Genomic DNA, 14146 nt, shown 5'->3' on the forward strand with positions numbered 1-14146 from the left:
AATAATGACCCAAAGTTTCAATAAAGAACTTTGTAATTTACTCATTCATTGCAGACTATGTTCTATCCTTAATCCTGTGGGTTATTATTAGTGACATTATATGAATATTAATGTTCACTATACGTGAACATTAATATTACTGTATGTTTACTATACGCTATGATCTCCGAAACCACTAATAAACTACAAATAAAAAAAAATAAAAACGGCCTACGAAAATGCAAAAAAACAAACTAATACGCGGGCAACGCCGTGTCGGGACAGCTAGTTTTATTATATATTTACATTTTTAAATACTATTAGTAATTTATATTTATATTATTAATATGGTAAGGTAAATAAATTTTTCCAAAAACCAAATGTGATTTCGTTAAAAATTGACTTGAAATATCTATGGAAAACAATTGTTGTTCTTATGTATTTTTTATATAATTGTATGTTTCTGTAAGATAAATTTAAGAGGAATCTAGGCTTGTATTAAATTGTCAAGCCTTAGCCAAAGTAATTTAAATTGAAAATTATACATTTTTAACTACAAAATATTGCATTATTATTTGACAAAAATTAATGTTTTTTTTATTAGACTAACCAAAAAAATAGAGTTTCACATAGGTACATGGTATTTCTTAGTTTAGTCTCTACATAACTTGAACAAGAATAGTTTTCTCGGCTTAAAAGCTTTTTTTTAAGTATAAATAACAATAACAGTTAACCTGCAAACGATTTTAATTTTACTTAGATACTAATTATAACACTGTAATTCATGGCCAACAAACAACAGCTGTTTATGATAATAACTAGTAACTGCCTACCTAATTTTCTACTACGCCACCATTTATGTGAATCGTACCAGCAAGACATTTTAAAAGGAAGAGAACTTTATTTACCTTTTGTGTTTACATTAACGTTTAGACTATTAATTTCATAACTGGTCGACCATTAAATCATAAAATATTATCAAAACCGATTGCCGTGATTTTAATTCGAACGATTATGCACAATGCCCCTCTCCCCCAGTCCCCCCGCCAACCACGTAGAAATAAAGCGAGAATCGGTCGACATGGCGGCCGGAGTTGCACTTACGGGCGAATCATAACAGGTATAATATTTTGTATAATAATATCGTCGTCGTCATTATTATTATTATCATCATTGTTGTGGTATAACAACCACTATTATATAGTGTTCGCTTTACAAATAGGATCCCCGCCAGCGGGATCCCACAGCCACATCGCCCCAGCAGTCCAAGTGAACAGGTAACTTAATTACCCCTCCTCGCCCCTTCATCCAAGCGCAACAGGTATTCCGCCAACGTACAAATATAATACAAATATATTATAGGTATAAACGTATATATTATTGCGTACGGGGTACCATTTTATACCAACACTTCGGTATGCTCGGCTAAACCGGTAGCTAACCGGTGGCTAACCCGCGGACGACGACGACGATAATTATAACGACTACAGGACGCCGCCGCAGCGGGGTGAAGACGTGCGTCAAAGTTTCACCGCCCGCGACCGCCTACGCTCGACACCCTTTCCTTTTCGCGTCCGATGTGGGCACGCGTACGATAGGCATCGCATGTTATATAAGCCACCACCGCGTTTTCGGCGGCTCAGAAAGCGTCGTTCGCCCGTTTCAGTCCGCACGCGAAATAATAAAATAATTTTTAATAAAATTATTATAATTTTATTAGCATACAGTCTTCGTTATCATTATAAATAATTAATTGTAATATTCTGCCGCCGCCGTACCTCCCCGAAATCTTTTTACCGCGTCGTCTGCTGCAGCGTCTCGCGCGCCATACACGGCCGGTACACGCGACGACGCCGCCGCCGCGCTCTCTCACCTGCGCCGCGGGCACGCGCGCGTTTTTCCGAACCGCCACACACCACACCGGATAGGCCGACCGCGAGCAACCGCGCTCGAGAAAAACTCCTGCAGACGAACCGACCGAGGTATAGCGAGTCCACCGACGAGGTGCACATTATTTTATAATAGTAATAATATTATAGAGACGTATAATATTAATAGTATATCATAACAATACTATAATAATTGAAGCCGCGGCTCGACAGCATAATAATTATTATTGTATTTTAAAAGCTCAGCAATATAATACCGTCGACCCTATAATATTATATTATATATAGGTATATTTTGTCATATTATATTATTATAGTTAATAACTGTTATTATAAATATTACGTCGTATTAGGTATCGTTGTTGTCATTTCGCGCCGATCGCATCAGAGAACCGACAAACGCCGCGCGACAATATGGTACACTTGACGTTGGTCGCCAGCCTAGTCTTCGGCTTTGTCGCCGCGTCCACCGCCGGCATCACCGGTAAGATGATTAAGTTCAATATTCTGTAAAATATGTATTAATATATTATAATGTTATAATAATATCATACAATGTATACAAAATTACAAAAATATGATAAATTTACCAATAATTGCAGTATTGCACCCATATGTATAATAATATGTCCACATGGGGCTACTGTCTATACCGTGTTTTTTTGTTATTATATTTTTTAAATTTGTTTCTTCCGTCGTTCCGATGTCGACGAAGATATTAAAAATATGCAAAAACTGCACGTTGCGATAGTGGTTTTAAACATTTATAAGATATTGTACAATACACTATAATATATTATATGTATTGAAAATTTGATTTACTTTCATAAATATTATTTGTTTTTATTATTATTCCGTCGAACTGATCTGATAAATAAAACGACCAACATTTTCATTTTATTCGTATTTTGACTGATTAAAAACTCCAATGAATTTATTGATTCCGTATAATTTAACCGTTAGATTTTATAAAATACTGTACCTATAATTGCAGTATATAACTATAAAAGTAATAATTTATTTACTTATTCAGCTTTCAGCTATAAGTGTTTTTTTATATATAATATTGTACCTATATTATTACAATATTCTAATATTCCCTAATATTTAAATGATTAAAAATCAAACCTAAACTTTTACCGCCCTTAAGAAAAAGTTTCGTGTTTCGTGTCACCACAATGTCTGTAAAACGAATATTGTATAGCAATATTATATTATGGTAACTATTATTTAGGTGAACTTTTTTTTCCAAGTATAATATAAAATAATTTTCTCAATATTCACATACGTTTGGTAGAACTCTTGAGATTATCTCACGCGGAACCCTTAGGGCTTAGGTTCCGTGGAACACACTATGAAAATAGTTGTACTAGTATAATAAAGTATATTATATAGGTACTATATAATGCATATAAAATATATATTACGTATTTACGTGTACCTAAGTCAATATTTAGTTATTGACTTAACTCCTATGAAATAAATAATAAGGCATAAGCACTGTTTGGAAATATTGTTGACACAATATAGCTTAATCAAATGAAAGTTTTCAATGACTTATTTTTATTAATTTTATATATTATAAATGACAGACATTGGCAATATTTTTTAACACTATCACCAATTTGTAACAAAAATTAGGTACTATTTGTTTCAGTATTATTGAGTATAGGTGTTTATTTTCATTTGAATACAACTATTTTAGAACATATTATTATTATAATAATCAACACGCGCTTTCAAAATATTTCACCCAAATTATTTTTAATTAATTAAAAATATGTGCATGAAAGTATATTAATTAATTGTTAATGAGTGGTTCGTTAAATTAGTGGTGTATTACCTACGTATTATAATATATATTAGTATATTATACATTATGATTTATGATTATATTATATTAGTATACAAATAAATGTCCATGCTATCAATATGGTAATCAATTAGTTACCCGAAACTGTTGACTAATTATAATAAAATTAATGTGTAATAATAATTTGCCCATTATTAGATAGTTATAAATTATAGGCACATAATAATTGATAAATGATAATACTATCATAAATACCAAACTCTATAATCGTATAGGTAACATCGTTCTTTGTTGCTTATAACACATTTTAAAATTTATGAAGTTTCTTAATTATTATAACATTATAAACATTTTGTATTATATAACGTTTTTATATATTTTGTTTAAATTAAAATGAAAATGCAATTTACTTTTAGAAATAGGTTTATATAATTTATTTTAATTCCGCTGAACCATTACAAAGTAAAACATCAATATTTTCAATTTATTCATATTGTAATAGATCAATAACTGGTATCAATTGATTAACTAGGTTATTACGTGTAATTTGACAGTTAGAATTTATAATAATATTAGATATTAGTTATGATTCATCTACGTATATTTTCGTACGATTATTACGAGTTAGTGATATTATACCTAACGCCTATGACGCGTTATACTACAGGTGGTAACATTTTAATTAAATATTCATATTGTAATATTATTTAGAATATTTCATTAACAAAATGTTAAACAAAACGAGTAGATATACGATTATTTATAGCACAATTCCTAATTAACAAACACGACTTGTATCAGGAATAAAACCATATAATACACTCAAAAAGACCTCACAAAGTGACAATAGTTTATATTTCGAAATTTCTAGAAATCTCAAGACGTGGTCGTTTCTCATAAACCTATCGTCGTTTAACGTAGCTTAATTTTGGACATTTTAATATAGACACACACCGCACTATACAGAAATGACAATAATTTATACATGACATTTTAAATGTAAAAAAAACTCTATTTTACAATAACTTTTTTGAATGTATCTCATTATTGAGTAAGTCACTGTAATGCATGTCTTAATTTTTTGTATCTTTAAATTTAAAATTCAATATAAAATTGTTGCATAAATAAAACGCGATTATTAGCGAAGAGGGTGTGTAAGTATGTTTGCCTCTAGATTTGTCAATATTTTACAATTTATTTATATTATTATTAATTTATAATTTATTGTTCTATACTAATAATACTAATACAGCAAATTGGACTTATTTTTGCTAAAAACATCACGTTTATAAGTATATTATAAGATAATTATTATTATATTGAATCTTATACTATAGTTATTAACTTACAATTGACATATTTTACGGTGTAAGACATATTGAACTCGTAGTATAAACAGCTTAATAGTTATAAGTATAGTATTAATATTTTGAAAATTGCACTGCGTATAGAAAATGAGAATAAATTATTATTATTTGAATTAGGTAGGTACTACAAAATAACTAAAATTGTTATATATCATAACTTTTCGTTGAAATATCTTATTTTGTCAGTTGACAAATGTTGAATTTCAAATGTCTATAAAAAATATTGTGATAATGTATTTTCTATAATTTTTGTTCGTTATAAAAATAATTTATGAAGAACCTTATGATTATTTAATTTTCAAGTTTTTTGACAAAAAATTATTTATTTAAATTGGAAAAAAACTAGAAAGAAAATGTAAAATGTGAGTATAACTCAAAAATAACTATTCAATTTTATTTATAATAATGTCAGGATAATACTAATTTAAATTGTTGGGAAACATGTTATGGATCTATGGTTATTAATTTTTGAATTATAAAAAATAACAAAATTGGTGTTTTGCAAATATTTCTGTTATTTGTGATACATTTTAAAATACGGAGAATAGTTTTAAATGTCATTAAATATAATATTTAATATAATTCTTCCTATTAAGTAGGTACTATTAAAATTTGAGCGTTATAAAAATTTAAAATTAAATTACGATGGGTTTAATTTGAAGACTTCATGGTAAAAAACTGTGAACACACTTGTTAATGACAATGGTCCAAAACAGTAATTTATTATAGTCGTGTACTCGTGAGTTTTCGTATATATATACATCTAAACTGTAATCGGGGTCACTATTATAGTACTTGAACGATTGCCGAACTAATTAAATGTGTTCGACATTTCCTAGACGGATAAAATAAATTCTAATTTCAAAGTAAACTTAACTTTTGCATCGATACATTTCAAATGTCCAAAAGAGATTAATCGCGTAGTATCGAGTTTAAGACCTACGTATATTATTATATTGTTTAAAAATAATGTAATTTACTCATAATGTGTGTAAAGTAGGTGAACAATATTACTTTTCTAACATCAAACGTGACAAAGGTAGAACTTTTCAATACGTTGACTTAACCTGTTCATTAAATCCAAATATACATACATACATTGAAATAATGATGATTGTCTAGTTATTAATAGTCTGTTAAAGGGATATTGTTACTTAAATATTAGATGCAACAACGCTGTAAAATCATAATTGACATCATGAGTACGGTGTAATCGATTAGGTTTTTGTGTGTACAATGTACATATAATATTTAAAATTATTAAATAAAAAAAAATAAAAATTATACGATTTGTTCTTAAAATACATACTAAATTATCGTCATAGCAGTAAAATACCGATGTTTACTTCAATACGATCGATCAATAAAAACTTACAACAAACTATAGATCGCTTCATTCATCATTTTATTGAATAATTTAGTTTAAAGATACCTACCTAAATAAAATATTATAATATAATAATAATATGTATATTTTATGCATATTTAGTTATTTCAAATGGTGTGAATACAATTTACTACAATGGTTTCACAAGTGTGGGATGGTCAAGTAAATAAATTTCCATTAAAATATTATACTTTACACTTGTGTACTTTACATGGAAGGTACTGTTGAACATTTTCACGCTAAAATATCAAAACTTGACATCTAAGATCTAAATATACTATACATAATACATTTGAATATTACAAAATAATGCATAAAGCAATAAGGCATTTTAAGTCATTATCAGAAAATAAAGATACATATACTAATTTATTTTAGTCGTTCTCTCACGCTAAAATTTATTAATGTACATAGGTAAATAAACATAAGCGAAACTAGACACTTTTATTAGGTCAGGCCAAATGAAAAATATAAAAAAAACTTTATTAACAACTTTATATTTTTGTTAAATGTATTATATATTATATAATGAATATTTCTTTACAATATAACTATTTAATAAGAAATAAAAAATTATAATAACTAATACATTTATAATAATAAACAATTATGATGTTTTTTTTTTTTTTATCAAAAAAAATAATCACAAACGAAAATAATATTGAACAAAATTAATTCAGAGTTTAATCACACAGGTTTTTTTGACAGGTTTGTGACTTTAAAAATACCTATAAATTCAACAAACAATAGATAATTGTTTTAAATAGCATTAAATGATAGCTTAACTTGGACATTGAAGGTGTTAAATTAATAAAGTACACGAAATAATGTAAATTACTTACAATGAGTAATTTGAAAAATTATAAATGCCCGGTCTTTTAGACAGCGATGCGACTAACGGGGGCTAATAATAATTAAATTGTTTGGGGATGTACTTATGTATATAATAAAAATAATTAATATGGTATTATATTTTAAATAATAATTAAAATATTTGACTTATCCTTTATCTATAAAAAAAATATTCTAATTAATAATTACATCACCATGATTTTTTAATGTTAAACGTAAGAATCTTGAGAACGATCGTTGTCGCCAGTCAACGATAAAAATATGAATTTATAATAAAAGAAATAATATGAAAATATTTAAGTACCTACGTATAATCGACAATAATTTTCTACGGGTATATCACCACGTAACAAACATTACCGGCTGGCAACTTGTTACGTAAAATTAACTATTACTTGCTATAATATAAAAATAAACGTCAAATGTTTAAATTAAACAATAGGTAACTGATCAAACCGATTATTCGAGTACATATAGACTATACGACTCCATATTTCCATAATCAATGTTAAATATAAATTGTATTATTATGTTCGTTGTGTTGCGTATACAATATTTAATTTAAAAAATGTTAACAATGTCCGTTGACATGTACAAATATATTATTTATAATGCCTAAATAATTATTAAAATATATAATATATACACATTTTTAGTCAGTATTAGGTCAGTTTCGCCTATGTATATAAATATTTCAAATTGTCTGCTCTAATAAAAGACTTAATAGAGTTAAGTCTTATAGTTTAATTGTAATAGTATTTCAAACATTCTGTTTACAGGTTACTTTAAATGTGGTGTTTTACCGTGTGTATGTTCAAATTCAATTTTTTTAAATCTTTTGTACACCTGACATTATAATAATTATTAAATAGAGTGTTTCATGAATTATGCTTTCTTCTTAATTATTCTTTAATGCACTGATTCAAATCCTGATTTTTGGAACTTTTAAGTAGGTATACTTTAACATCATACATTCAATACTAGATAGGTACTTATTTAAAGTTTAGAATGAAAATATTAAAATAATTCAGACCACTGTGCTTTTGCATCCGAAAGACTCATGCCGGCTTGCATAAAAAATTGGTCCACTTAAATTTAATGGATCATTGGCCACTAAATCATTTTTAAGATGCCATTAGTTCTCATTGATTCATTAAATGTTTAGCGATTGTTTATGTGACCCAACTTAAATGAGAAAAAGTTACAAAACACGATATTCATCTATTTAATTTCTTATTTTTTGTTTGATTTTCAATAAAACAAAAAAATAAACAATAAATTTAAACATGGGTGATTAGTGGATAAATAAAATACTATTGACAGAATAAAATATGCAGATAAATATACATGGACCCTATAATAAAGTCATTAACAGCTGAGATGACCGGAAAATTAAATTTAAAAAAGTAATTGTATTGTAATTTCAAAGCAACATTACTGCGGATAATACGCACGAATTAAATATTTTTTAATTACGTTTGCGAGTAAAAATTAAAAATCCAGGTTGGGTCACCACATTTAAATGTAGGTATATAACCATCTCAGCTGAATTTTCCGTATGGTCAATTTCACCGTTTCGCTATTAAAACCAAATCAAAAAATGCGAAGTATGTATATACATACATTTATAGTTTTATAATATTTACGCGTTCATTACGGCGATAGCTCTGATGTTTAATTTTTTGGCAAACTCGCGGTTAACGTACCACACACGGACTACCATTTACATATCTCAAATGCATGTTAACTCGACCGAAATTGGCATCTCAATAATTACCGCTTATATTACTTAATATAATAATATATTCAAGCTATTTCAAACCATGTGGTCCTTTGTTCGGCATTATAATCAGATACCCACGTTCGATTACTAACGCACAATTAAGTAAGTACATCCGTGCACGCTGCTATGTGGCTATCGGACTTGGACCTACAATTTCCACTCTGTCATATTTTAGAACACCGAAATTCCTCGGCGCTCATTGTCACCCTCTAACATAATACCAAAATCAGACAAAAGATTACGAGTACTTAAGTCTTACACACGAATCATGAGTAGGTAGGTACCTGCTAGTATATACTGCACGACACACACGCATGTAATATATTTCTCATTTTTTACCCAAAACTACGGAAATTCCACAATATATTTTAAACAGTTAAAGAAATTGCATTTTTTTTTAGAAAAAAAAGAATTTATTTACAATCAAACAGTTTTATAGTATATAATAAGACGTACGTTTGATGACAAACTAGTTTATAATATTATAACATAGCAAAGAATATTAAAATTTATGGAATACCCAACCTGAAACTTTATTATAATTTTTTTTTCTATCTTAGTAATAATCTCTAGGCCATTGTCTTATTAAACTTTGATGTACGCATTTCTGGGAAGTGAGATGGAGAAGATAATTGTTTAATTAGTTGAATACTATGAGATTTTAAATTAGCATGAAATGTAAAGTAATATAATTTGGCTAATTGATTTAGTAAAGGTAAGAATTTTCAAGTCTTTATGAAGATTATTATTTGTTAAATACCAATGATAGGAGTTATCTGTCACAAGCAGATAAGTTGAAATTCCCAAGGCGTTTTGAAAACAATATATTTAATAAAATAACTATTTGTACCTCTTAATGAATTATTATTCATCATATTCATTTATAGCAACGTTGGGAAAAAAAACTATAGTTTTAACTGATAATTTGAGTTTGTAATTGGAACTAAAAAATTTGGATGATTTATTTATAATTAAAATTTGGCTATGAAAAAAACTAGTTGCTAAAGTTAATAATACTTTATTAATTTATTATTGTCCAAAATTATTTTTATTTAGTTTTATTTTTATGAATTATTTTATAATAATATGATATATTTTAAAATTCGAAGTACCTACCTATAATTTTACTGGGCATATTCTATTGATTAATTCATTGATTTATATTGAATTAAATTAATAATGAATAATACATTATAGATAATATTAGATATAATCTTTATAAACTTTATTCCATCAGAGTTAATCATAGATTTTGCTCAAAAGTTAAATAGGAATAATTATATTTTTACCAAGATGTTTTAAATTTTAAGTTTTTGTAAATATAACAGGGTACTTAATATGGGCTTCAAGCAATACCGTCAATTTATTTACTTATAATTACAGCCTACAACTGTTTTAGTATCATCACATACGTTTTAATTACACAATGTATTATTAAATCTGTTTTACTCAATTTACTGTATTTATAAAATATGTTCATAGAAACTTTCTTGGCAGTAGAGAAAATTCAACAAAATGTACAGTCCAAAAGTTCAAAGCACATCAAACGTAAATTATTTAAGTACCTGTTCTCGGAAAATCGAAAATAGTTACAATACGTACCTATATCACAATTATTATAATATTCATAAATAAATTGTTAATTTGATCGCTCGAATTATTCAGTTTCCAATTGTTTGTATACTAACTAGTACCTAACTACTAAAATTTGTACGTACATAATGCTAATTAGAAGTTAAGACTACCTACATAATTTTCAGTAAATTTGTATAGGAACTACAAAACAAATTTTAAATAATATGATATTCTGAGAAACTATTAAGTGTATTTTTATATTGACAACAAATTTTTATATTAATAGAGTTGAAGATATTTTGTTGTCCCAAGCGGCATAAAACGACGTTTATTTAAAATCACAATATGGAAGTAAAAAACTAAAGCTACCAACACGTGCAGCAATATTCTGAAAAAGTGAACCAGTGACGTGTTTAAATTTATCAAAGGAGGATGGAATTTTATTTATCATAAATAATGATAAAAATTTCATTAATATTTAAAAGTATATTCCATAAAATTCCATATTATATTATATAAGCTCAGTTTAATAAAGGTGGCTCGAACACGTCATCATGCATGAGTCTATTGAATTCTTCTACTTACATAAATAATTGTCAATACTCTGAACTGCAATGTAAACAACGTAGGTAGGTACCTACCTAAAGTCTCGTGTGACATTCGATGTAACTACTAACTATATTGTAACTATTAAGAAACTGAAAGGCTTAACGATAAAGAAAACCATTTCCGGATTTATTTCATATGGAGCTTTTTTTGTCTCGAGTACTTAAATATTCACTGTACCTAATCTAAAATTATACATTTTAATCTATTTGACATAAATATGGTATATTTATTTGGCAGATGCAGATTTCATGTGAATTTTTTGTAGCACATCTACTGTAGAAGTTTTATTTATAACCTCGCCATACACCATTATCGGTATACATATAAATATTGCAATACCATCCAGGAAACTACCGTATGTCGAAAGAGTTTTGACGCTGACGCTCTATAGTTAAAGTTTTGATGCAACCTCTATTACCCCTTCACCCCACACAATTAAAAAAATGCGTCACATACCACTATTTAGATCCAAAAGTTTGCAATAATTTACAAACACTCAACATTTGACACATGTGTACAGTGTACATGTAAAATATACAGGTTTCATTATCATAAATTAATTTTCTAATTTAGGAAATTTAGAAATAATAAGTGTAATTAAAAAAATGTTCTATGACTTATTTTTGAGAACCTGTATCACTTATGGTTTTATTATTTTTCCTATCATTCGATTTTGAATTTATATTAATATTAAAAAATCTCAGATTGTGTCATCTAAAGTCCAAAACAATGAATACAATAATTATTAACATTTGTAAACCACACCAACACTAGGTTAAGTAGGTACTAAGTTAGAAACTTTGTTGTATCTATATGGTTCACTAAAAATATTATACAATTAAATAACTATTTACTAAGTTAATAATACCTATGTAACTACTAAAAAATTTAATTTTACTTCATACTCTATTATAGGTAATACATTATCTCTCAGTCAGTAACAATAATATTGAAATTTAAAAAAAGAAACAATAATTATGGCAGAAAACATAATTTACGTATCGATTTAACACAATGTTTGGCTTATTCCAAAAATATCATATTTATAAAATGACAAATATTTATAAGTTATCTATCTGATTTTAATTTTGAAAACACGCGTTGAGATAATTGTATGTTCCTTTCTAGGTCAGTTCTAGGAAATGTAATTATCTATAACTCATACTCAATGACCAAAGTTGTTAATTTTATTAACTTTTGTGAAATATTTGTATTTTGAAATACAAAAAACGAAGTATCCAATCCCAATAATTAATATGTATATTAATAAAATATAACAATGTTTAACGATTGTTTAATATAAATTAATATCATATGATATACTATTATTTCAAAAGTTTTCGCTTTTTGACGAAAGTAACGTGATTGACAATCGTTTAGACTATTTTTGTACTGCATTTTACATAGTTTCGTGGAAATGATTCATTGACATTGAAATATGCACTATCGTAGAGTCATCTGTTACTTGGTAGCAACTAACATGACGATAACAGCCATTGCGATACTTATTGTATAAAATGTAAACCTCATCGAAATATGTAGATAACCTAGAATATCCAGCTTCAAACGTCTCTATTGAAATTGTCAACTGCAGATAACCCTCTGAATATAAGCATTATATAGCAACTATTGTAGTGTTTAAGTGCATTTTTAATAATATTCCCTCAAACGTTTGATACATTATAAAATACTTCAGTAGTCGTCTAAAATACGGATTCGCCTTTACACTCACAACTCACCCACTTATGAACACATTATGGATGTTTAATTTGTCATACAAATTACATTATAATAATATTTCGATTATAATTTTTGTCATACTACTCACTACTTGACTACACTTACGAATGACGGCGGGGCGTGTGTATGTTACAGACGATGGCACCGAAGGTTTGTCAGCGGTGGGAGCTCCTTGGGAGGACAGCCGTTTGGACGAGAGGATTTACGCGGACACCCCAAACTATCTGACGTTCCAGCTGAACCGCAAGAGATATTCCGTGCCCTATCACCCGGTGGCCAGGTTGAGAGCCAGTCAAACGGCCGGCGTGGTGCTACCGTACGCCATGATCGCCAACAGGAACTACATGAATGACGAAGGAAACCGATGTAATGATATAAGTACATAAATAATTAAGTAACAATAATCACAATATTATATGCGTAGGTAGGTATGGTGTTTAGTTTTATAATATAATATTATGTCTTACAGGACCCTACGGTACAAGTTGTAGGTATTATATACTATAAATTATAATGTGCGTAATATACCCGAACGGCGACGCGGGAACAGTAGGCTTGATATTCACGACAGAATTTTCGTCGCACTAGACAACAACTTACGCATTCTCGCGGACGCGAAAAAAAAAACAAAACTTTTTGCCGATCGAGAATCTGACACTGAGAAAACCTCGGAAAGCTTCGACGACCGTTTCACAATACTGACCGACGCCATAATAATATAATCATATGCATCGCAACTGCGGTTATGCGTTCGCCTCGAATAAGTTAAGATGCCTTTACACTGTATCGTGTCGTCTATAATTTAACGCGTCGTGTTAAAATGTCAGTGTTTTGATTGGCCAAACATTGTGGTTACCTAATTAATATACCATGTCACCAAGCGTTACCAGAAAGTTGAAAAATATTGTCGCGCGGTAACAGTGGTTTAATCGTTATCAACTATTTCTGTCAAAATAAAGGCGGGTTCACAACTGCCCGTGTCGTGTCGTGTCGTGCAAAATCCTTTTTTCTGATTGGTTCACCGGAATGTGATAGTAAAATATGATCGTGTCGACCAACGCGATACCGCGATTACCGCGAAGTTGAATTAATTCAACTTTTGATCGTGCTGGTCACAATGTTCACGCCTTGGTAGATTTGTTTACTGTTATC

General features: G+C 28.6%; 1 protein-coding gene across 4 annotated transcripts in view; it reads left to right on the forward strand.

Annotated features, from left to right (window-relative positions):
* LOC100573339 overlaps positions 1-14146 on the forward strand; it is a 24756-nt gene that overhangs the window by 3741 nt on the left and 6869 nt on the right. Inside the window, exons 1-3 of one of the 4 annotated variants that reach the window (XM_003247759.4) lie at positions 1650-2156; positions 2222-2352; positions 13130-13360. In XM_003247759.4, coding sequence (XP_003247807.1) covers positions 2283-2352; positions 13130-13360 — 301 coding nt within the window. In that variant the 5' untranslated portion in view covers positions 1650-2156; positions 2222-2282. Of the gene's footprint in view, positions 1-1649; positions 2157-2221; positions 2353-13129; positions 13361-14146 lie in introns of those variants that run through there. The other 3 variants (XM_008189678.3, XM_008189677.3, XM_008189681.3) reach the window with 3 other exon arrangements.

This window comes from Acyrthosiphon pisum, chromosome A3 (assembly GCF_005508785.2).
Source record: "Acyrthosiphon pisum isolate AL4f chromosome A3, pea_aphid_22Mar2018_4r6ur, whole genome shotgun sequence".
In the NCBI taxonomy this organism is placed as follows: domain Eukaryota; kingdom Metazoa; phylum Arthropoda; class Insecta; order Hemiptera; family Aphididae; genus Acyrthosiphon; species Acyrthosiphon pisum.